This window comes from Terrapene carolina, unplaced genomic scaffold (assembly GCF_002925995.2).
Source record: "Terrapene carolina triunguis isolate 2854851 unplaced genomic scaffold, T_m_triunguis-2.0 Scaffold238, whole genome shotgun sequence".
Lineage (NCBI taxonomy): Eukaryota > Metazoa > Chordata > Testudines > Emydidae > Terrapene > Terrapene triunguis.
The window spans coordinates 8067985-8093102 of NW_020664589.1; the positions used below are offsets into that span (position 1 = coordinate 8067985).

A 25118-nucleotide genomic window follows, 5' to 3' on the forward strand; every position below is an offset into this window, starting at 1 on the left:
GCATGGTGCGCTTCTGGGTGCAATGCAAGGAAAACATGCATGACATCAGTTAACTAGCACCATGAATAAGATGTTGATGTACCTCACTACCCTCTAGTGGATGGAGCCAGAACTGCTCAGCTGTGTGCCATAGGCCCTATATTGCTAGCAGCTAATGGAGATTCTCCTTATGCTTTTGGTAGAGGAGGCTCTGGGTTCCATCCCTGTTTTGTTGTGAAGTTCTGAATGGCAGCACAGCACTAATCAGAGTCCTGATCAGCCACAGATTTGTTACCGGATTGTGGCAGACCTTTGGGTTTATTAATTCGAACTAGATGGTATCTCCTGTTGAGAGACTGCTTGTTATGGTTCCTGGGTGCTAGGCAGGGGATGATTAATACAGGTATCTCAAGCTTGGAATGGACTTGCACATCCCTGTGCAAACACACGTGTTCTGCCAACGACTTGGCTTCAACAGTGCGTTGCGAGGCCGTATCTGACTTTCCCAGCTCCGCGGTGCGCCTGGCTAGGAGCTGAGGCAGAGATGCACGGAGGGATATGGCTGTGACATGGCACGGAGCCAGTATTCGTCTTCTCCAGTCGTTTTCAAACAGATGGGTTAGCGCTTGCAGCGAGAGGAGGTTAATTAGAGACAGATACTGTCTGGTGCTCTCTGGCTCTCATGCTCTTACAGTGGTGTACTTAGGGGCCCATTAGCCGCTGTCCCAGGGAATATGGGGAGTGGGGGGCTGGACAGACCAACCCTCCCTTCTTTCCCTAATTCAGTTTTTTCCCTTTCTTTCCAATAACTGCACGTTTACTAGACCTGGTTGAAATATTGACGATTTTGTAGTTTCTTTTCTTCAGTCCAAACCTGCAGAGTTTTCCTCCTTGTTTTATTTACCAGCAGTGGAGCAGAAGATTGAGTAACTGGGCCAGATCCTCGGCTAGTTGAAGCTGGGGAAGCTTTATGAGCTAGGCCAGCTGAGGATCTGATCTGTTGAGACTTTCACAGTCCCTCCCGCAAACCTTCCCCACCCTTTGGGTCCTGCTGGGCTTTGGCCTCCAACGGCCTCTCCAGGGAAGGCCGTTGGCACTGGGTGGGGACATGATTGCCTGGATGCTGGCTCGTCCCTCGCTTGCTCTCACAGTGGGTTGGGAAATCCACACGGCATCACTGGTTTTGATAGACTCATGTCCTCGCATTTCATCTGCTCTCCCAAAGACCTCTCCACCAAAGTCTGAGCCCCTGGAGATGGCGTGTTTAGCCCCAGACCTTGGCCCTGGCAGGAACACCCGGCAAGGGTCCAGAGACCGAACCTCCGTTCAGAGTGGGGACGGCAGGCTTGCTCCATGTAGGCCGTCTCTGGGATGTTGTTGCCTTCATAAATCGGTGGTGGCATGGACCAAGATCACAGCCTTTCCCATCAAGTCTGAACTCACGGGATGGGGCTCAGGGCCGTTCCTAAACTCCGCTCTGTTCTCTTTCAGGGGAATGACCAGGTTCGATTTGAGCTCACCTGTTACGCCCTGTGGCCTCAGATCAAGGTAAGGCGTTCGGATTACTGCTCCCGCTAAGCATGGCTGTGTCACGGGCTCCCTTTGGGACGTCTGACGGGTGTGGGGAAGAGTCTCGAGCATCTGGCTGTCGGGTTCACCCTCTGCACGAGGGTCTATTCGTGTATTCTGGTGTGACTCCCACCTTGCAGAAGCCGGAACAGCGTTCCCCACCCTTGCCCTCAGATGGCTCGATGGCCCCGTTTCACTTTGTGTTGGCCAACTGCAGTGCTTTGAAATGAGGTTCCCTCTGCCAGCCCAGCCACCCGTGGGGTGTTAAAGTTCACGCTAGTTGGAACATTTTACTTCAGACACTTTTCAGTGGGGGAAAAACCTGCCCCCCCCCCAATGAAAATGTTTGTTTGTTTGAAAACAGAAATGTTCAGAAGAAACAAAAAACCCCAAATGTTTCTCTTCCTCCCCCCTTTTTCATTTTCCCATTTGGAAAGGGAGGGAGGGGGAGGAAGTCGGGGGGGGGGGGATTACTTTTTTTTTTTTTTTTTTTTTTTGTGGAAAATTGCTTAAAATTCAGTTTTTGGATTTGGTTTTTCAATGAAAAATGGAAAAAATTTAACCCCTCCCCCCGCATTTAAAATCTTTGTTGAAACACACGTGTAATTTGGTGCAGCTCTGGTGAATGTATTGTTCAGAATTGCTTGGGTGGCCCATAAAGCCTGTAAACCGTTAATGCGTTGGGGTTGAGGAGCACCAATTAGCCCTCAGCTTTGGGGGTTTCAAGGACCCCAAGAAATCTAATAATGGAGCGAGCCCCGTTTTACTTTCATCATGCTTAGTCAGCTGACCAGAAATGGACAAATCAGATTGGATAGAATCTAAGCCCTGCCCCCATCCAGAACCTTGGACCACACCTCTGGTCTCCAGCCTTTTCTGAGCTTGAAATAAATTGGCTTAAGTCTCTGTAGCATTCCCGGCTGCCTCTGCTCATCCAAGTTCTGGCTGGGACTAGACGCATCATGACATCATGAGACATTCTTCTGGTAGCATGGACCTCCTCCTGCAAGAGCCCCAGGATTTGGCCCACTTGGACCCAGATCTTAGTTTAGCAGCTTGGGCTCCTCTCTCATTTTTTCCGTCCCAACTCTGCAGACCCAAGAAAGCATCTGTACTTTGGTGCTAACAAATTTATTTGAGCATAAGCTTTCTTGGGCTACAGCCCACTTCGTCGGATGCATAGATGATGAAGTGGGCTGTAGCCCACGAAAGCTTATGCTCGAATAAATTTGTTAGTCTCTAAGGTGCCACAAGTACTCCTGTTCTTTTTGCGGATACAGACTAACACGGCTGCTGCTCTGAAACCTGTACGTGGGTGCTGATCAGACCCAGCCAGCCAGCCCTTTAGGGATCTCCTCATGACGCCTCTTTGCTGCCAGCCTCACACCCAAGTCCGATGTTACTGAATACCCACAGAGACTCCACCGAGTAACTGCTCAGGAATCCCCTCGCTCAGGGCCTGAGCCAAAGCCTGGGGGAAGACCCCATTGTCTTGAGTGGTCTTTGGATCACTGAACGCCATATGCGTAAAGACCTCCAAATCCGGCATTGTCACCAGGCCCCTTCATCCTCCTACGCTTCCCAACGTGCAGGTGGGTCCCAGGATCCGTCAGCTTGTTCACTAGCCCTGCAGAGGGAAAGGGAAGGCGCAGGGTCTCTGGATAATCTGCTGTTGGGAGTTTTATTTTTTAACACAGACGCAAGCGACTCAGTTTCTCTTTAACAAGCCGCCAGCTGCTCGAGGTGACGTTTTGGCATTTGAGGGGGCTGTAATGATCTTTAATTGACCTATTTTTACCCCAAACACCACAGTGCTGTGAAACAAACAGTAACAAGGCAGCCGCCTTGAGCGGCTGGTGGGATAATGGACCCGTCCCCCTCCCCGCAAGCGTATTCTGCTGCTTGTTAGGGTTACAGTGGCAGCTTGGAAGGGTCTCGGGTTACTCAACCTTTGTGTGGGGAGATTAAATCTCTGCCGATGGATGTGGTGTGCGCTTCAGGCGATGAGAATCGCTTTGCCACACTCCCTGCTCTGGGAAACTTACAAAACTAGTCCCCAGTGTCTTTTGCTGGAGGCGAGGCTGTTCCGATTGATTCTCTCAATGCTGTTTGGGACTCGGATGGTACTGGTGAGGAAGAGGATCATAGTGACTCGTCTGCAGAAGGGTGTGGAGGGAAAAACAGGCGGGTGTGTGAGGGGAGTATTATTATGGGGGAGGAATCAAAAGGGAACAGGCTTCGGGTGTGGTCTCGTAAAACCTCCAAAGATTGACTTGGTTCCTTTTTATCTGACCCACGGAAGCTCCTGCGATGGGTGGGGTGGAGACAGGTCCATATACTCTATTCCTATTCCCAAAACCTTCCTCATCTCGGCATTTCCCAGCTCGCAGTCAAATACCTCTCAATGCCCTGGCCCGTCCCCCTGATCCCGCTCTCCTAGGGCAAGGCGGGAGTGGTCCTGTCAGCCGGTGGTGTTACCAAGGTTAGCAAGGGCAGATCAGTCCCTCTGTCATGAAGGTCCTGATGAGACATGAAGCCATGCTGCACAGATGAGGGAGGAAGCTTGGGTTGGACGGGCTCATCGGATGCTCCCCTGGAGCCTGGAGGACTCGGGCAATTGGCAATGGGAGGCCGAGCCTCTGAGTGCTCCATCGCTGCTCCAGAGTTAGCTTTGCTCAGCTGTGCTGGACCCTTGTTTCTATCTGGTGGCTGCTTGGTGCATGGGAGACGAGGTGCGTGGGGGGCGGTCGCTCTGTCCGCCATCACACCCGGCAGCCTTGGTGGTGGGACGAAGGCCTGAATGAGCCATAGAGCCTGAGCTCCTCTCTCGCGGCTAGACGCAGCCTCTGCCTCAGGGTTGAGGCTCTTGGGCAGAGGGAGGCTCGTGCTGCTGCTCCCTGGTCTGTGGCTGACAGCACGAGCCTCCCTGGTGTTCCAGGGCTTAGAGTCCAGCACCTTCCCCAGCACAGCAGGGAGGGGAAGGTGGCAGGTTCGCCTGCTCACCGGGCAGGCCTGGCTACACGACGGTGCTTTGCTTCTGGAGAAAAACCAGAGCAGCCAAACCCTTGCCTGGGGGTGGAGGGTGATCAGGCCAGGGGCTTTGCACTCACTTGCATGGCCAAGGCAGGTGCTGGTGCAGGTCCAAACTCTCTGCCACTGCGTCAGGGGGACTCAGTGGGCGAAGGCCCCTTCAGAACTGCTCCTGCCCTCCTACTCCAAGCGTCTGGCAGGCCCCTTGGCCAAGGGAGTGCCACTCTCCGCCATGTAGGTCTCCTCCCACCGACTGACTCCATGGCTGAGAGAAGGGGAGAGTCCCCTGGCTCAGGGCGGCTCTTTCCGACTTGGGGCTGCTGAGTGTGAGCTTGCCAGGGGGCTTTGTGGGTCAGGATCTCTGCATGGCTGGGCTGGCGTACGCGTGTGAGCAGGGGTCTCAGAAAGGACCTGCTGCCACTGAGGGACACGGAGGAATTGGCCACCTCCCTCTGGCGGCTTGTATTTGAAATGCCGCAGAGGCAACCTCGCTGAACCCGCTGTCTGTCTCTGCCCCGTCCCTCAGATCATCGCTCCCTGGAGGATGCCGGAGTTCTACAATCGCTTCTGCGGACGCGACGACCTGATGGACTATGCCAAGGTACGCTCGCCCCTCCGTGGTGTCCGCTGCGCCCCTCATCCTCACGGCGCTCGCCCTTTGCTTTTTCCTGCCTTCGTTGTCCCCCAATCCAGCCCACCCTCCGGGCCATGGGTCACGGTTCTCGCTCTGCCCAGGCGATGGAGACGGCATTAGTTTCACTTAGTTGTTCCTTAACTGGCCAGGAGGTGACCCCGTTGGGCAATGCCCAGGTGCTCCCGCCACACCGAGGGTCAGAGCAAAACCTCCCCTGAAGTGCAAGGGGCGGGAACTGACCCCAAGTCTCCTGCGTGGCAGCTCAGAGCGGCTCCACTGGGCTGCCCCCCTCCAAATCTATTACTCTTAGTTGCATTGGGGGGTAGCATTAAGAGGCACCAGCCAAGGTTAGGGCCCCATCGTGCTGGGTTCTGCATAGACACGTAGAAAGAGACCATTCCTGCCCCCTAAAATCTCCCAGTCCTAAACTAGACAAGGCGGCGGTATGGAGGAAGGAAGGATAATTCTCCGCATTTTACGGATGGGGAGCTGAGGCCCAGATGGCCCGGTGCTCTGTTGCCCTGCGTCTTGTGTGGTCATTGACACCAGTGCAAAGTGGAATCAGAGCGGCAGCGTTTTACACCCACTGTACACTGGGGTGAATGATGGCACCTGGTTCAGGGCAGTGGACAGTCAGGCCCAGAGAGATTAAGGGTGAAATCTTGGCCCAATGGGAGTTTTGCCCTTGACTTTAGGATTTCACTCTGAATTAACTGCTCAAGGCCACCCAGGGCTCTGTGGCAGAGAAATGGATCCTGTCTTCCGAGTCCCCATCCCGCACCTTAAAGCATACACCCATCCTTAGTCTCCGTTTAATCCTCATGATGCAGTGTGGCCTAGGGGACAGAGCCCAGGACTGGGGCTTGGGAAAATCTGGGTTCTGTTACCGGCTCTGCCACTGGCCTGCTGGGTGACCCTGGGCAAGTCACTGCACCGCCGTGCCTCAGTTTCCCCATCTGTAAAATGTGGATAATGACACTGCCCTCCTTTTGTAAAGCACTTGGCGGTCGACTGTTGAAAAGCACCATGAAAGAGCTGGGTGCTGTTGTGTTCATTATTATTACCGTCTTGATTCCTTCTTCTTTTCCAATTCAAAGGTGCTCTGGATTTAGCTGAGCACCGGGAATTAAGATTGGCTCTGCGTGAGATTTCTGCTTTCGTTCCTGGATGCAAGGGGGTGTGTGTGTGTGTGTGTGTGGTGTTTTAATGGCCCGTAATTACCTGGATGTTAATTGTAATCCATTTGCCAAGGAAACTGGTCCCAGCTCAATGCCTTGCGTAATAGACAAAGCAAATACATTTTCCCTTTTGTCGTCCCTTCCTTTTTGAAGTACAAGTTGCAATAAAACATATTAGAAGTTTTCCATCAGGTTCTTTAAGTGCCCACCAGGGTACCTTTCTTTTTTAGCGACTTCATGGAAATGCTTGACAACTGGGCTCAATCAATCAAAAGGAAAAAAGCAGCTCTGTGCATAAACCAGAAAATTGCTTCAGTTTTTAAATAGCTGCCGTCTAGGCTGGCTGGATAATATCTGTGAAGCCAAGGTGCTGAGTTGCAGGGGTTGCGCTGCATGGAGCGTTAACAGCAGAGACCGAGGCCTCAGCATCCCATTAAACCCCCGAGTGCTGCGTGTTGAGGATTGTGTTTTGCCATCTGTTGTTTCATTATTAAGAAGGCAGTTTACAAGAGCTTCCCATATGTTGCCAAACAAATTGTCAAATAGCAGAGTTCGGAAGAGAGCTGTGTTTGTATTATATGGAAAATAGTATGTGTCTCTTTAAAAAAAGCAAAACCCCAAAACAAAACCCCACCACCACAGTTTGGGAGCCCTATTTAAAAGGACAGGGTTGCAAACACAGCTTTCAGAGACACTTGCGCTCCTGGCCTCTCTCTAACGTACAGACAAAAGGAGTTTTCTATTCTCTTTCATGATCCATGATCGGAAGAAATCAGCTGTTCTCTTCTTCCTGCAGGGCCCAATCCTGCACCTATTTAGTCTTACTCACCTGGCTTCCGGTGGGGTCTCAACGAGATGAAAATCGGGCCCACGTTGCCTTTGCTAATTTTACTGCTCATGTGAGTAAAGTGAAGCACCTGGGTAAAGAATTGCGGGATCAGGGCCTGGCTCACGTATGTAGCTTTACTCATGTGAGCATTGACATCATAGGGGTGCTGGCCGGATCCGGCCCTTGAATTAGTTTTATGTTTGTAATCTGATGCTGCCCACTTAGTTTAGTTCTGCAAGTAGGTGATCAAATGCGTGCTTTAGGAAATCTAGCGCAAATAGAAATAGCGGCACTTCTGTCTTAAATTGCACTGAACACGGGTGTCGGGCATGAGGTTTTTTTTAAATCTGTCTTTGAACGTTGCCTTACATTGCTGGAAATCCAAATCCAGGAACATTAGGCTGGTGCCAGAGAAAAAGTAAGTGAAACTGACAATAAACACAAGTAAAACAGATCAGTCTAGTTTCAGTGAAGTTGGTCCAATATGAGAACAGTGCAATATGCATCCGAAGAAGTGGGTTGTAGCCCACGAAAGCTTATGCTCTAATAAATTTGTTAGTCTCTAAGGTGCCACAAGTACTCCTGTTCTTTTTATGAGAACAGTATCCATGATGACTAATGATGGCTTTCATCAAATAATGTACTTGGATAACATTCACTCAGAGCTCCCTTTCAATGCCCCAGCTGAGTGAAATGCAAAAAGTAAACAAAGGGTAGCAGCACCAACTCTCCTGACTTTATTGAGTTATCGGGTTATTTGGGGGGTTTCTTCAAGCCTTAGCTCCTGGAGTCATGTGATGTGAAAATCTCCGCTTCCATTTTTAAAATCCTGTTTCTAGCACTCCTGGCTGTGGAGGAAAGGCTCAAAAATCAGAAGGCAAATGAAAGTCACCCACACCTTAGTATTTTTAAAAATCTCAGGATTTTTTGAATGCCTGCAGGCTCACAATACCGAACGGGCATAAATGGTGAAAAGTCTATTACATCATTTCTCTGCCAATGATCTATGGCTGTGTAACCTGAAAAAGGATATTTTTAAAATATGCAGGGCTCAGTCTTCTGCTAGTATAAATCCTTGCCATCCACGGAGCTAGACTGACCTACACCAGCTGAGCATCTGGCCCGGAGAGCCTCTCTCGCCTCTCCGTTACAATCTCATACGGCCCGGTTTTAGCCTTGTGGGACTATTCGTGCACTTTGAGCAGGTGCATAAGTGTCTGTCTGCAGGCTTGGGTCTAAATCCGGAGTAACTTGGTTGAGGTCAGTGGTGCCTAAAACTGGTGTGAGATCAGAATCGGACTCCTGAATCGATCCTGGTCTCTAGAATGCCAGGCTGAGCAGTCCAAGGCAAACGCAACTTTGAAGCGACAATTGTTATTACTGTTTTGTAAAAAAGACATAAAACCAGGGAACTAGAAACCGGTCTGGATTTCAGATCGGAATGCTTGTTTTTTAAACTCTAATTGGAAACCCAATTAATTTTTCCGTTCAAGTCCCGTTAACCTGTGAAAACGCAGGGTCTGAAGGAAAAGGATGCGATGCTGGCGGATGATTGGAGGGAGGCAGGGGCGTGCATGTGAGCACAGTTGTGAAACAAGTGTGCGAGCGTTTGTGCTCTTCTGCGCACAGGCTCAAGGGGGGTGGGCTGGAGGAAGGGAGCTGTTAGCAGAGCGCATTACCTCAGGGCCACCCTGTGCTGGTGATTATGGCCCATTCAGAATAAACAAAGAGGAGCATTAATTGACTAACAAGCTCTTGAAAGCTAATGGAGTGATCAGCAGGCAGTGGGGCTGCTGGAGTGTGAGCAGGGTCCCCTCTGTCAGGCTGTGGAGCTTGGATGTGCTTCATGGACCCTGCTCTGAGGGTGGGGGAGAAGGTTTTTTTTGGGGGGGGGGGGGGCTGGGCAGAGTCTGTTTGGAGATCCTGATCTGGGATAGCCTGCCTGTGCATGCCTACGCATGGTTATAAACAGACACACACATGTAGAGTTTTGTGCTGTTTCTTTGGCGTTTGAATTTGATCCTGGACTCTGGATGGGGGTGTGTGGGTGGGTGGGTGGCAGGGGGCGGTTTCTCAGTCTGTCTGAAGTTTGCTGTCCCTTTCTGGTATTCTGCAACAGGCTTCTACCCACCTCTGTCACTGGTCTAGGGTTCCCCAGGAGCAAACAGAGCGGATACAGCCCCTGGGGAGGAACTAGCTGGCTCCTCCTTCATCCATTAAAGCCCCAGGGTAGACGCTCCGGGGTTTCTCAAACCCCTGGCAACGGCGCAGTCATTCGTATTTGGCTGCGGTTTTGCGCCGCATGGGGACACGAAGGGAAGGCATTGGCGCTGGGGTCGGGCCACGACGATACGCCCTGGCTGCGGGGGGAGCTATTGCTTTGTTGGTCACTGGTGGAACAAGGGTCTGTTTGCGTTTTGTTTCCCTCTGGGGTGTTGTGGGTTTTATAAGAGAAGGTTTTACTCATCCCCACTGCATCCAAGCACCTTCCGGGTTTGGGTTGGTTTTTTCCATGTGCATGCTGCTGTGTGTGTTAAAGAAGGCGGGTCAGGGTGTACCTGGCACTGGGAGTGGGAGGTTCGCAATGGGCCTTTCTCCCTGGGGGAGTTTGTTCCCGAGTGTTGGATTGGGCCCTTCTCCTCTGAGCCGTGCAGCCAGGAGACGTGTTTGCCTCTTGCATTAGGGGTTCTGGATCTTTTGGGTCCGTGGGTACGCTCTGCATCTCGGCGGCCTCCCCTGCCAATTCCCGGCGCTGCCCATTCACCTGCCGTTCAGAGCAGTCTCCTCAAGTGAATTGTCATGAGATAATTGAGTGAGCTGCTGACCTTATGGGGGAGCTGGGTGTTTGTGTCTTTGTTTAATATGGAGATATACCTATCTCCTAGAACTGGAAGGGACCTTGAAAGTCCAGTCCCCTGCCTTCACAGCAGGGCCAAGTACTGTCCCAGACAGATTTTTTGCCCCCGATCCCTAAATGGCTCCCTCAAGGATTGAACTCACAACCCTGGGTTTAGCAGACCAATCCTCAAACCACTGAGCTGGGGGTGGGAGCTGAATCTGGGTGAGTGCGTGACTGTTGGGGGCACCGCATATCCATGCAGCCAGGTACGCCTTTGTGCCAGGGAAACGCGCATGAGGCTGGGGGGGGTGTAAGTGTGCGAGCTCTGCAGAGTTTGTGGTGACGTGTCTGTCTGTCTGGTGCTGCCATAGAGCTGTGGCCATTCCCTCATCGGCCTCTCGGTGCTCTGTTAAGTGCTGCTAAACTCTGTCCTAGGATCAGCAGGGATACTTCCCCAGCAGCGTGGAGAGGTGCCGGGGCCAGGCGTGCAGCTCCATGCGGGGGACGCCGGACCAGGCCCTCGGTAGATGCAGATCAGTGTAGCTCCTGGTGAAGTGGGTGGCGTGCTGCTGATTGACACCTGTTCCTCTTGTCGGTGCCCTGATGCTGGGGCCACAGAGGGGCCTGTTGAGATGCAGGGTCCTTTCCTCCCTCCACTGCCTTTCAGTCTCTGAGCTGTGATCATTCCAGCTTTGGAGTCAGCTGACGTGGTGCTGCTGAGCTGCCCCCATGATTAAGCGGCCGGCGTGGTCCAGGACAAGTCACACCTGTTAACTGGGATTAGACCCTGGTCCGTGCAAGGGCCGTGGCTGCAGCGTGGCAAACTGCGGCCTTAGTCTGGGCAGGGGTTTGAGCCAGCCCCTGGATAGGGGAAGTGCAAGCCCTCCGGCCCTATCCCCCAGCACAGTCCGTTCCAGGAGTGGCCTGGGAGAGCTCTGAGCACAGCCCCCAGGGTTTTGCAATCCCTAGTACACGCAGAGCAAGAGGGAGCGGGGGTTGGGGGGGGGCAGACGGGCAGATGGACAGGCAGTGGTGGGTGAGTGGGGATGGGACTGCGGCAGGCAGTGCGGGTGGGCTGGGGTGAGGGTGAGACCCACGCTGTCTTGAATCTAGCTAGCACCACTCAAACGAGCAGTGGAAGCGCAGCGGCGCAGACTGTACGAGCCGCCCAGGAGGGCTGGCTTTAGGACCTGCGGGGCCCGATTCCAATACCCGGCGGTGGTCCGGGTCTTCGGTGGCACTTCGGCGGCTGGGGGTCCACTCCACATCTTCCGCGGCACTGAAGAACCCCCCGCCGCCGAAATGCCGCGGAAGACCCCGGAGCGGACTCCTCCCCCTCCTCCAAAACCCTGGAGCCAGCCCTGCCAGAGGTCAGGACTGGTGTCGGGGGATCCAGGTCCAGAGCGAGCGTCAGAATCCAAGTGAGAGCTGAAGGATGCTGGGAGTTCAGGAGCAGGGAAGCACGCTCACTGGGGATCCCCATCATGGCCTGGACGCTTCCTGGTACACCCAGAGGATATATATGGGGGCAGGGGACAATCGGGAGCCTCCAAGGTGGCTGCCAATAGAATCTCTCAGGCGGGACTTCCTACAGAGTGTGTCTGCTGCAGATCGCGGGGAGCAGCCAGGTCACGGTTGCCGCCAAGCGGCCACATGGCGGTGTCCACTGCCTGGTGGTTCTGCTGACCTGGGTGCGAGTCCTGCCAATCCTTACCAACGGGAGGGGAGCTGTGGCTTTCTGCCTGCGTGCGCCTGGGCGAGCGAGCCATTTTGAAGGGGACGAGCAGCCTCATTGACGTAGAACAAAGGAGGGATATCCCCCTTCGCTCTATGACCTCTCCATTCGTTTGACTTCCTTCTGCGGGTAAAAGACGTTGCCTTCGGGCTGAATGGAGTGACGGTGCTGCAAAGCCTGCGTGCTAGCCATTAACCAGCAGTCTCTGCTCACGTCCTGGGTTGTGGGTGCTTCTGGGCAAGGAATCCGTCTCTCTGCCCTGTGCAGTGCCGTGCATGGATATGGCGCGGTATCCGTAGGACGAAGAACACGGCTGTGGAAGATCTGCCAGTCCCTCGGCGTGTGAGTGACACACACTCGGACTCCCTCGGCTCTATTCCCCTAGGTGTTCTTGCCACCCCGGCTCTGAATGTGGCCCCAGGAATGCAATGCTTGTCCTCACTTCATGCTGCCTTTTCAGCTGGGCAGGAGCTTGGCTCTCCTGGAACCTGCTTTGGCGAGAGACGGCGATCAGCCCTGCCAGTGGGGTTGTGCCCGAGTCTCTTAGAAAAGCTCCAGGGGATCTTTAATTGACACTGCTGCCAGGTCCCCCATTAACTTGCCCGTGTCTTGGTGGTAACAGCAGCACTGGATGATGCGCAGGGTTTTCAGACCTGTGCCCTGGGCAGTAATGCGCCCATCTGCCTTTCTCACCCAGCTGGAGTTCTGAGCCCGTTTTGCCTTCTCTCCCACAGAAACACGGCATCCCAGTTCCGGTCACTCCCAAGAGCCCCTGGAGCATGGACGAAAACCTCATGCACATCAGGTGAGCCTGGGCAGATGAAGGAGCTTCCCAAGGGTGAGGTGTGATCAGCACACTGGCCTGATTCTCAGTCCTGCGCCTTGAGCAGTCATTTCAAAGCAGGGCAATGGAGGGCCGGCCCCAGCATCTTAGGTAACAGACAAGGGCTGTCCTCCCCTGGTGTGCTGGGTTCTGACCCAAAGCTGGTCTGGGAAAGCTTCAGCCCCTTCTCTGTGGAGCTCAGCATCTCTCCCAATGCCCCATTTCCCAAGTAGACAACGTCCGTTACTTTCTTGTCTTCCACACCTGGAGTGACATCAGTGGTAAGAGCCCATTGATGAAGAATCCCCTTGACATGCACTTTCCTCCAAGTGCATAATTTCACACACACACACACACACACACACACACCTCAACATCCCTGTTTGTACACACATACACACACACACACACACACACCTCAACATCCCTGTTTGTACGTACACACACACCCCTCAACATCCCTGTTTGTGTGCATAAGGATTAGTAATAGGAGGGAGAGAGACTCCTCACCGCTCCTAGGTTCTGCCGGTGCCCATCGCTTGTCTCTGAGCAGCTCTCTATAGAGCTGGTCCTTGCGAGTCTCCCCTGATGTAAGATTGCGACCTCCTCCCCCTGACATTCTCCTTGCAGTCCCACTGAATGAGCATGTCTCGCTCTCAACCAGTCCCAGCTGGAGAGGGTCATGGGGACATAGTAAGAAACTTTGCTTGGGAGACAGGTTACTCCATAACTACCCACTGCGGGGTTTCTTGCATCTTCCCCCAAAGCAACTGGTACTGGCCACATAAGAACGGCCATACTGGATCAGACCGAAGGTCCATCTAGCCCAGTATCCTGTCTTCCAACAGTGGCCAATGCCAGATGCTTCAGAGGGAATGAACACAACAGGTGATCATCAAGTGATCCATCCCCTGTCTCCCATTCCCAGCTTCTGGCAAACAGGCTAGGGACACACTTCTGGAGGCAGGATACTGGACTAGATGGACCCAGGTCTGATCCAGTCTGGCAGTTCTTATGCTAAACCCTATGGGCCCGGTTCTGCTCTGTGAGATCTTCCTGTCTTTGCTGGGTTTGCATGGGCAGATCTTGGCCCTATCTGTAGATTCTGTTAATTTCTTTCTCTCTCTCTCTCTCTCCCCTCTGAAGCTACGAGGCCGGGATCCTGGAGAACCCCAAGGTAATTGATCATCTCCTTTACGTCTCTCGTCTTACATGGCAGTGACTAGGGCCGAGGGCGTGCGATGTATTTGCAGCCTAATTTGAAATTTCACGGCAGGCCGTGTGTGGCGGGGAGGCCAAGCCCTGCCATTCTCCTCCCCCACCCCCGCCTTCCCCCTCCTGCTACGTTAATTGCTGCTGGGATGAATAGGGGAAGGAGCCGTTTCAGGGTGACACTGAAGGAGAAAATGTCATTGGGAAACAATGAAGAAGCAATTAGCCAGATGAGGCACTTGACTGAGGGAAGAGGGAGCGGGGCTGGCTGCTGAATGCGCCCCAGCTTCCAGAGTGCCGCTCCTGGCCCCATCTGGTGCTAGAGATGGGAGGTGGGGGTGGCGGGTGCAAGCTCAGACGGATGGAGCGGTTTTGGTCATTCCCCTGCCCATGTGCCACTCAGGAGCCACGTCCCCTCCACCGTGGCCCAGCTCCGTAGCCCAGGCATGCCTCTTGCTTGCTTGTCTCTGTTGATCCCTCCAGGGGGGGAGCGGGAGCTCTGTAGCCGGAATAGAAAATCCCTTTGTGTGGGGATGTTGCGTGGGTACCTTCTCCGGGGTTCAGATCGCCTCGGGGGGCTGCTGCTCAGATGCTGTCCAGAGAGAGCCTTGGCTGGGGGTGCCCTGCAGAGGCAGAAAAGGGGCTCTCCTGGGCTGTTGCTGTTTGTGAACCTGGCTCTGCATGCCAGGGGGTGAGGGGGGGGAAGCGGCCAGGTGCTGAGCTGTTAGGCACAGCTTGTGCAATGAGCCCCCGGCAGCGTAGAGTGAGGGATGTGTGGGGAGGAGATCTGCAACCAGTACTGCTTTAGCTGGGCTGTCTGGGGAGGGATGGGAGAATAGAGCAGGGCAGTGGCTGGAGCCTAGCTCCTGATGTGGAGTCCTGGGCGGTTGGAGGCTGCAGGACAATCTTCAGGAGGAAACTCCCATTCAGGATGGAAAGTCCTCATGTGGTTCTTCCATCCAGAGAAGCCTGGATCCCCGTCTCCTCTCACCCTGGTAGCAATCCCCTCCCTTATTGCTACATGGACCTCAAGGCTGGGCTCTGCATTGGAGCCAGCTGGGGACCGGCTGGCCGCCGTAGGGGAATGGCGGGGAGAACATTCCCTGCACCACCTGGACTGCAGATTCTTCTGCCAGTCGAGGGGCTTGGTCCTGTGAGGCATTAGCCCCTGGGGAGTTCCCAGGGTAGGGAGGGGCCTCCAGACACAAGGCGGATGTGCAGGTCTGGGTGCGTGTTTCCCTGATGTTTATGGGCCATGGCCCTGTAAGTGCTTGGCCAGGTGGTTCCTAAACCCCCACGAATTGTGGCTTCCCCCGTCGGACAGGGATGCAGATCTCAGCCTCCTTGGGACTTCTGCACAGAACGCCAACTTCCCCTCTAAAGAGCCAATCCCAACCTGCTACCCCTCTCGGGTGGGGAAATCCCCTCACCCCACTTTCCAGCCACTGGTCCCTATGTTAACTGACTCTCATCCCCGAGGCCCTGTGCCCTGGGGTGAGCTGACCGCCCTCCCCTCGCTGTCCTTGTTCCGGCGCAGCGCCTGTCACTCAAGTAAGCGTGGCTCCTGCTCTGACCGTGTTCTAATAGGGCTTGCAGTGCTTGCTGCCTGCTGACCGCCGTGTTTCCAGTTCATGCTCCACCGGCCTTGCCACACTTAGAGAACGACTTAAACTCTCCATCAGCACCAATTAGACAAGCAGCGGGGCGGGAAGGATGAGGAGGGAGAGATGCAAAGGAATCCTCCTCGCGCCCGTGGCGCACTGATGGGCCGCGTAGCCTGTGGCCAGGCTGGGGCGTCCGCTCACGAGGCAGTGGCGGTCACAGGGGATAGCCCCGGGGAAGAGGGAGTCTCCAGTTTGGGACACAGAGATGGTGACGGCTGTGTGGGCTCACGGGGCTGACAGCTACTTCAATCTGGAGCCTGTCACCACTAGGTTGTGGGCGTCCATCTAGCCCAGGCCAGTTGTGATTATTCCCATGGGATGCATCTGTTCAGGGGCCTGTGTGAAATGAGCTTGCAGGGCTAGCTTCTAGCAGACCAGTGTGCGCATCACATAAACCACTGCCTCAGAGGGCATCCAATGGGCATCTGCGGTAGCAGCCTAGGACCTGGGCCTGAATGGGCCAAGGGACTGAAGTCCCCTCTTGCCCCAGATGAGGTCTGTCCAGGTCGGGCTCTGAGGCACTATGGGGAAGCTTGCCCGGCGACTGCCTGGGCTGTACCTGTTCTCAGGGCCTCGCTCGCTCCCCGGGGCTCTCGGCCCAGCACTCACCACTGATTTGGTCCCTAGGGTGAGTTGGCCCCAGTTCCTTTGTGGGCCCTCCCTCTCCCTTAGGAGTGGTCCGGGTTGGTATGAAGACTTTTTATGCCTTTAGTCAAAGAGAGCAAAGGACTGAAACCCCTGGCCACTGAGGGTGTGTGGGCCAGCTATGGGCAAGCTTCCCCCCACCCACCCCGCAGCTTTGCCAGTGCACTCCCAATCCTGCCCTGTAGCAAGTCTTGCTATTCCAGCCTCTGGGCCCTTCCCTCCCAGATCTGCCAGTGCATCTCGTGCCTGGCCTGCAGCTCGCCAGGCCTGGGCCTTTGTGACTGTCGCTGTACCTCCATCCCCTTCCATTCCAGCACTGGGCCACTCCAGACTGGAGGCTGAGACCATCCTGAGCCCAGCTGTCCACACGGGACCAGCCTGAGGCCACCCCACTCGTGTCACTTGTGACCAAAGCCAGATGAGAAAACTCGGTTTTCTAGTCTAGCCCAGTCTGGGAATAAAGGCACTTGCCTTTCTACCGTAACCCTTTCCCGGGTCCCCTTTTAACCTCTTGGGCGCCAGCCATTTCCAGCAATGGAATTCACAGGGAGACACTTGCAAGGGATTAAACTTTACACAGTCTCTTCCCCTTTCTAAAGGGGTAGTGACTTCCCTGGCCTCCCCCTCCGCCCCAACCCGCTTCCTGAGCCCAGGAAGAAAACCTGGGGCCTAGGGCAAAGATCTAATCGCTGTGGAGAAGACCTTAGAAGAAAAGAGGGGTGCTAAACCCCTGGGAGCCCCCCCTCCCCCCAAACCTCTCAGACCTGCCAAACGGAGGGATTTGAAAGCAGATGGTTGAGCTATTTTCTGCCTCTGTGAGGCCCGATTGAAGGGCAATGAGGCAGCTAATGCGGAGAAAGATAGAAATTTACTTGCTTTAACTTCATATGGCACTCTGAAAGAGTTCATTCAGGCCCGGGCACAACAATATCAGCCGGATGAATAAACCATTTGCGGCATCGATAGCTCTACATCATGGGTTAGTTCATGGACCATTTGCTTCCAATTTCTTCTCTTCTTGCCCCGTTTTTCTTGCTTCTTTCTTCTCTTCCCTCCCCCTTCATACACACACTCTTCCTTTCTCTCTCTCTCTCCCTCTCTCTCCCCCCCTCCTTCCCTTTAAAGATGACATTGCAGGACTAGCCCCCCTGCAGGGATGGATAAATAGAAGGCATTGATACACTGCAACAAACTATTTGTCATTTGAACTGTGCTTTTAGGAGAGAGAATAAAAAGAAGGCGGCCGCATACGGTAATGATGGAATGCAAGCCAAATGTCACTTTTATTTCTATTTAGTTATTTTATTTAATAGGGGTTTTCATAGTTGGCTTGGAAAATTGGAAACTATCTGACTTTGACTTCCAATGTTTAGTAAAGAGATTTTAATACTTTTCTTCTCCCTCCCTCTCCTGTCTTTCCTTTTGAACTCAAAGTTTTTCATCATCTCAAACGGGTTGGTCTAGTTAATAAGTATGATCAGGGCTAGAAAAGGCCAGACGATGTAAAATTGAAATCTGCAGCCCGTGTAATCTGTGTGGGTGTGTGTGGGGGGGTGAGTGTGCATATATCTTGTTTAAAGAAAGAGGCATGAAAATCCTAGACAGTTTTTGGTAAAAAAAATATATATATATATAATATATATTTAAAAATAATCACGTTGCTCTTCGTCTTGTTTTAAAGAGAACGCAATGTCTGTTCCCTCTGAGGATTGTTAATATGGGTGTGTATAATACATGTACCAAATCTTCAGCTAGTGTAGATCAGCAAAGTGCCACTGACTTGGGTGGATCGATGCCAGTTTTAAACCAGTGGAGCATCTGGCTTCTGTGTGCCTGTAGTTTGCTGGTGGTGTAACTAGGCACAACTCCTTTGAAGAGGATGAAGTTACACCCATTTATACCAGCAGAGAATTTGCCCCACAATAGTTAAACTAGAAGGCCCAAATGTGGTGATGTATTGAGCGCCCTCTGTTGGCGGCAGTTCAAAGTACTCTGTGCCCCTCAGCACAGGGGTTTCCCATAGAGCTGGGCAAGTCACTGTAAAGATGGCAATTTTCTTCTTTCCCAGCATGCACCAGCTTACACTAGACCCTGTGCGCCTCCTGGTGCAGTCACCCTTTGCTCTTTGCCCCTGCACTCCTCAGATTCCCGTTTAGTCGGGTCTGTCCTCTGGGATAATGGATCACGTAGGGCTTGAGGCAGAGCCGTTAGTTGGGTGTTGGATTTGGCCCCTTGCGATGATGAGTCATGTTTGTGACTGGCGCTCTGGGATACTCCAAACAAAGTCAGCTGGTGGCTTGTTGGTTGTCCCTTGAGACAGATCTGTGGGATGGAGGTGGGAACCGTGTAGAGCCCTCCGAGGAGGGCTTGTCTACACAGGCAAATGTACCAGTGTACTTATACCATGCTGTGTTGGGGGAATCCTGCACTCCTTTGCCCCCGATACCATTGGCCACAGGGGGTAGCACTAGTGCAAATTGATTGTGCAGTGCGGTAGGGGTAATGAAGCCAAGATTGTAATGCAGGAGAAAACGCGGCTGCATAGACCAACTGACACATGTGAGATGAGCGTGTTTGAGCCTAATCCCCTTAACGTGGCTCTTTCGGGGGGCTCTATATGCCATCTGAACGGACTTCCAGCCGCACGTACTAAATTGATGAAACGTGTGTTGAATCTCCAGGCAGAACGTTGTCCTCTCGATTGGCACGAATGTGGCAAGGGTTGAGTTTCATGATGTAACCTTTGTGTCAGCTTCCGACAGAACTCAAGAGGGAGAGAGACAGACAGGGACAGAACTTGCCTGTGTTGCTCTGACATTTCTGCTTTGCCTTGGCGGGTTAGAGAGAGAGAGGTGCAGGAAAAAGACATGCAGGGAACTGAAGTGAGGGGAGAATGGTGTGAAAATAAACTTGGACTGGTGGCCATCACTTCTGGGTGGTTTTTTTTTTTTTTTTTTTAAGGGAAGGGAGTTAGAATTAAATGGAAATTTGTGTCAAAAAAGTTAATTTTTCCCCCCCAAAAAACTTTAGATGGAATAAACTCAAAACAAAACATATTTTCATTTCACATGGAAATGTTTCATTTCCCTCCCCCACCCCAAACGATTTGGATTTGTTAGGGGTTTTTTCCAACTCCTCCCTTATTTATTTATTTATTTTAAACTCCCAACCCCACTTTTTCCCCACAGTGAGAATCAAGTAAAAAGGGAGAAAAGTTTATTTTTAAAAAAGCCAGATCCCCCTGATCCTCCCCATCTCCAGATCAAAGCATAAAACAGCCTTTAAGGATCTGATCCTGCAATGCACTGAACATCCTCAGTTCCCCTTGAAGTGGTGCTCTGCGTCTGGCAGGCTGGATGATCTGGGGGTTAAAGCACTGGGCAGAGAATTAGGATATTCTGGTTTTGTTCCTGTCTTTGCCTCTGATTTGTCATGTGCCCTTTGGCAAATCACTTGCCTCTCTGTGCCTCAGTTACCCCATTTGTAAAATAATAATACTCCCCAACCCCACAGGGGTTTAATTAGTTTAACATTTGTAAACCGTGTTGAGATTCTCCGAGGGATGGTGGGAAGAGAGCTCTGAGGGTTGATATGTACCCAACTGCAACCCTGACCGTTAACAGTTTGAATGCAACTTACGTGCCTAAGTCACATTTAAAACAACAAAAGAAATGTTAGGAGGAAGCTATTGCTGTTTCTCCCATGCAAGGGGATCTCATTCAAATGGCTGGCTGCTTTGAGAGAATGTGTCCATTCTGACAAGTGGAGGATGCCACCAAACGGCACTTCATTAGCCCCAAAAAAAAAAAGTCTTGGAGGGGGAGTGTCAATGGAATGATTCTCCATGCGGCCTGTAACTTCAGACACAAGATGAGCCCAGCTACCTCGAGATGCAAACATTAGAAGAGCTGTCTAGAGTGGGCAGTACAAGTTAGAAGACCCCAAGAGCTGTCTCTGAAATAGGAAAACCTCTCCTTGGTTGTAACAGGAAAAGCAGCGTTAGGAAGTTGTGACAAGCCTGGGCATAGAAGGATTCGAGACCAACATTTTCAAAGTAGGGTGCCTAAATGTAGGCATCTAAATCAGTAGCCTGAGTTGCTAATGGGAGCTGCTGAGTGCTCAGAATTTGAAGTCAATAGGAGCTGTGGGTGCTCAGCACCTTGGAAAATGAGGGCCAGTTTTTAGTGGGGTGTCTGCCGCTAGGCACGTGAGTTTGCAAATGGTCTGAAAGCATTTCAGGGCCATTGCATCCAGTTATGTACATGCAGGAGATGGGGGGTGGGGTGAGGAGTGCAGGAGGGAGGCACAAAATTGCAAAGCTGAAAAGAGGCAGCTACATTCACATTCCAGGAGGGGAGAGAGTCTTTCCCCCCCCGCCACCTTTTCTGGTACGTGCTTCCAAATGTGGCAATTCATTGGAGTCACCCGAGTCCTGAGCCATAAACTAATTGTGAGAGCCATTTCCACTGGGCCAGCTTTAAAAGAGAGAAGATGCCTCTTTACTATAAATCTGGAAAAAATATACATAAAGGTTGATGTGTTTTGAAATGGGTTTTTGCTTTGTTCCTCTATTTTCCCTCTGGGCATATTAACCTCGGGGACACTGTGAAAAAGCACATGCGGCAGGAGCACCTGCTGGGGTCAGGGCTAGTCATTAGTTTTTTCGGTCAGTGCAGCATAAACCCCAATTCTCCGCGTCTGCGTCGCTCTCTGGAAGTGTGCGCTCTGCCGCTCGCTCTCTGCCAAAGTCCCACTTTTTCCTGCCTGACTTGTTCCTCCACAGCTATTCCATCTCCAGCTGTGGGGGCGTCAAAGAAAAAGATGAGATCAAGTTGAGGGGAAAAATTGTCTGATTTCTCTAGCCCTTTGTTCCCAGACCCCTAGGAAGCTCCAGCGCTCTCCTTTGTGACGACATCAAAACTCTGGGTTAGGCAGGATTTGCTGCCCATGCTAACCCAGGCGTCTACTTTTGAGATGGTGTTGGTGAGCGCCCCTGGACTTACGTACAAATAAGCTCCAGGAGGGAGCTGAAGTGAAGAGCCCTGGGCAGGGGGGGATCCAGAAGTTCCATCCAAGCTGCATGGGCCTTCTCTCTCATCTTCTTTGTAGCCACCGAAGGCCTGGATGGCTGTAGCTTGATAAGCCAGGGAGGAGGAATGTGTTGTGGACCCAGCGAGAGGTCATCATTTTAACAGGCACTGAAAGACGGCTGTGAAGGCATGGCTGCCCAGAGTTGGTCAAGAGGCGAGCCTAGAACACAGAGAGAGAGAGAAGTGAAACCCTGAGTGGGTCATCTGCTGCAGGGATCAAACCTGGGACCTCTGGATCTTAAAGCATTAAGCCTCTCCTGCCTGAGCTAAGGGACCCAACTCTGTGAGCCGCGCCTATGGAAGGTTCCTCAGCCTTTGTCTGTAGCTCAGTTGCGCTAAGGTGGGATAGCGTGCTAGTGCCACCCAGAGTGAGTGTGAGTTACACACGGGATGAGTGAGATTGTAGAGATGGAGAGAGGACTGACAGGGAGGAAGTCGGGGGTGTCTGCGAAGTCTGGGTGAAGTTAAACCCTGAGTATAAGCCGGGGGTTTCAGGGGCACAGTACATACACCGTGTGTCGTCCGGGAGCGGGTAGCCCTGCCTTTATAGCTGGCAGTAGCTCTCAACCTTCCTCTCTTCCCTTCAGAATCAGGCACCTCCCGGCCTCTACACCAAGACCAAAGATCCTGCCACCTCTCCAGATACTCCAGACATCCTAGAGATTGAATTCCGGAAGGGTAAGTGCTTTGGGTTCCTAGTTTTAAATTTTCCAGATTACCTCTTTTGGGGTCGGAGTTTGGTCCCCCCCCTCCCCCCACAAAAGTCCTTGGGGTGGGGGTGGGGGGTTAGCCATGGACTTCAACAAGACCAGGATTTTGGCCTTTTGTCTTTCATTAGATGTGGGATATTTTGAAGAAGGAGGTGTAGGAGAATTTGGATCCAGGCTGGTTTTAGCTAGAGGGGGGTGTAAGTTTCCAGGCCTGGCTATGGAGCTGAATCCAGACTTCCCCCCCATCTCTGCACATGCTCCTTTCTGGGTAGTGAGACGGGCCAGTGGCCTCACCCTGATCGCTTTTGGTCAGAGGATACCTCTCCTGACTTCCATCTTACTTGGCTTGCTGCAGCTCTCAATACTAACGGCCGCTTACTTGCTGGAGTGCCTCAGGCCAGCATGTAAGCAGCTGCCTGAGCGCAGAGATGGGCCTGCCTGCTCCGCTATGTGCCGGGGCAGTACGTAGGTGTGAGGTCAGCGACACGTCCCCAGGCGGGTGGGTGCCGAACCATGCAAGGTGTGGGTGTGCATCCGTGCTCCTCTGCCCCGGGAAATGAGCTGCATCCGCCCGGCTGAGACGTCCGTCCATTCTGACACATGCAGCACAGAGACATTGAGCCCGGTTTGAAGCAAGAGGAGGAAAACCTGCAGGTACCTCGGTCTCAGCTCTCTCCTCAGCAACGTCCACCTGACTCCCATAGGGATCTGGCCTGGGAGTTGAGGGCAGAATGTGCCCTGGGAGGTCTCTCCTCAAACTCCCATGGAGTCACTCAGACAGAAACACAAGCGGAGTGTCCTCTGCTGCCAAAGACCATGGGTGCGTGCTGGGGGCCCCAATTTCCATAGGCTGATGCGTTCCTGAGGCCACAGAGCGATGCATGAGCACAGGGGCGTGGCGTCTTATACAAGGCAGTTGTGTGTGGAGAGAGAAGCAAGTGGGCTCTGACCTATAGGAAAGTGGTATTGCCCAGGGGCCTGAGAATCAGGACGCCTGGGTTCTCTTTCTGCTCCTACCACCGCCTCACCATGTAGATTGTAGGCTAGTGACTTCCCCTCTCTGTGATTTGAAAGAGGGATGAGAAGATGTGGGCGAGGTTTGTCACAGCCCTTGCTCGGAGAGCCTCCAACACAGGTAGCTAGAGAAGGTGCAAAGTCTTATCACAGAATGAGGCCAGCAGAGCACGCAACTCGGGGGGAAAACATCTCACGTTCCCGTCGTCTCAGGCTCTTAGGAGATGGTGGGGGATCCTTCTCGGGCCACTGTGTCTGCGTGCAGCCCCCCTGCAGACAGGCCGGAGAGTCCTGCTCCATTTTAATGATCCTCCCCGAGCATTAAGAATCCCTCCCTTGCAGCCCCCCCGCCAGCTCCCCATTCAGCCGCTAGTTAATTTATTTGAAGTTTTAATCTAATTATTAACTATTTTAAAGGCTAAGCAGCTTTCTCCAACAACGGGCCTGACAATTGGCGGCTCTCCGTCGGGTGGAGTGCATCCAATACCCCGGCGCAAGACGATAATAGAAAGGGAGGGGGGCAAGGGAAGGGTGGGGGGGGGAGGGCTCAGTGAGAAGGGGCTTAAGGTTCATTATTGCCGAGACTTACATTTAATAGCAATTTACAACCGAGTTTATAAACCCCTGGAAAATAGGGGGTTTAGAATGGGGAAAGCTGACAGGGCCCTTCACTGGACAGTGGCTCTCGCGGGCGCCTTCGTAATAAAGACTAGAAAGGGAGCCATTGAGGCCTGATTGGCAACTGATAGTGCGCTAAATGGTAATGAGAAGGGCAGATGGAGGGGAGATTAGCCTCCAACTCTCAACAGCTTTTCTTTGTGGGCCCCGCAGCCCCCTTGTCAGCTTCCTAATACATTTATTGCTCATTTCACACTGCTAAAGAAAATGCCTCTTTCTATTCAGAGCCGCCCCCCCCCCCCCCCCCCCCCGCCCAAAAAAAAAAAAAAAAAAGTGTAATTAATTCATGGAGCCCTCGGCCCTCACCGCGGCCTGCCAGTGACTGGCCTGAGATGGGCTCCCATTCACTCCTGTCAGGCGGATCACTGGAAGCATGTGTTGTGTTTGTCTGCAGAACAGACGCTACAGAGGGTGTGTGTGTACACACCCGCACCTCCATCACTTCCCCCCCAACCCACACACATCCACACACACACAAACACACACACACACACACACACCCCTTTCTTTGGCTGTTGGGTCATTTGTCAGGCCCTGCCTCAGCGGCTGGTGGGACAGAAGGTGCCGTGGCATAAGACAATAGCGGAGCGTGAAATTCAATTAGTTAAGGGCCTGGTTGCAATTTCACGGCCCTAAAAAAAAGAGGGAGGACAGAAGGGGGGGGGCATTTTATGGCCTTTTTTTATTTATTTCTCTTTTCTCCTGAGGGCTTTCCCCCCTGAGCGCGGCGGCTTGGACATGCCTTTTTAAGAAGTTATTTAGAGTTCATATCTGTCACATCTATTTAACGTACTCTGGGTGATGTGAAGAGGTGTTCTTGACGTTAAAAAGCTGATTCAGCTCCCTCTCCCACCCACCCCCCTCCCCTCTCTGCATCTATCTCTTGTTCTGCAGGTGTCCCGGTGAAGGTCACAAACACCAAAGATGGGGCAACTCGCCAGTCCTCCCTGGAGCTGTTTGTTTACCTGAATGAAATTGCGTAAGTGTCGGACGCTCGTGCACTCTCATCTTCGGAGAAGAGTCCCCGTTGACGTGCATGCACACGCTCGGAGGGCTGTGCAAGGACACCCACCCACCTCATAGGCTCGGATCTGGGCAAGGCATCTAAAGCAGCATTTGTCCTCCTGCAAGATGTACCAAAGATCGATAATGGGTTACATAGTAGAGCGGTGCAACAAATAACAGGCGGTGCCCACGTTTTTGGGCCAGTTGTGGGCTATTCTAGGTTCTGACTGTTTACGCAAAGAGCAGAGTTTACATAAGTTCACCGGGAAGGGAGCTAGGGTTACCACGGGTCCGGTTTTTGGTCGGCAGCGCAGCGGGACTAAGGCAGGCTCCTTGCCTGTCCTGGATCCGCGCAGCTCTCAGAAGCAGCCGGCATGTCCCTGTGGCCCCTAGGCCCAGGGGCAATCAGGGAAGCTCCGTGTGCTGCCCCAGCACCGGCTCCACAGCTCCCATTGGCCTGGAACAGCGGCCAGTGGGAGCAGTG

At 52.8% G+C, this 25118-nt stretch overlaps 1 protein-coding gene across 1 annotated transcript in view; it reads left to right on the forward strand.

Moving 5' to 3' along the window:
• Positions 1–25118, forward strand: part of ASS1 (argininosuccinate synthase 1) — a 77685-nt gene that overhangs the window by 16517 nt on the left and 36050 nt on the right. The window contains exons 6-11 of the mRNA XM_026657217.2: positions 1471–1527; positions 5105–5179; positions 12528–12598; positions 13763–13793; positions 21815–21905; positions 24524–24608. Coding sequence (XP_026513002.1) covers positions 1471–1527; positions 5105–5179; positions 12528–12598; positions 13763–13793; positions 21815–21905; positions 24524–24608 — 410 coding nt within the window. The remainder of the gene's footprint in view (positions 1–1470; positions 1528–5104; positions 5180–12527; positions 12599–13762; positions 13794–21814; positions 21906–24523; positions 24609–25118) is intronic.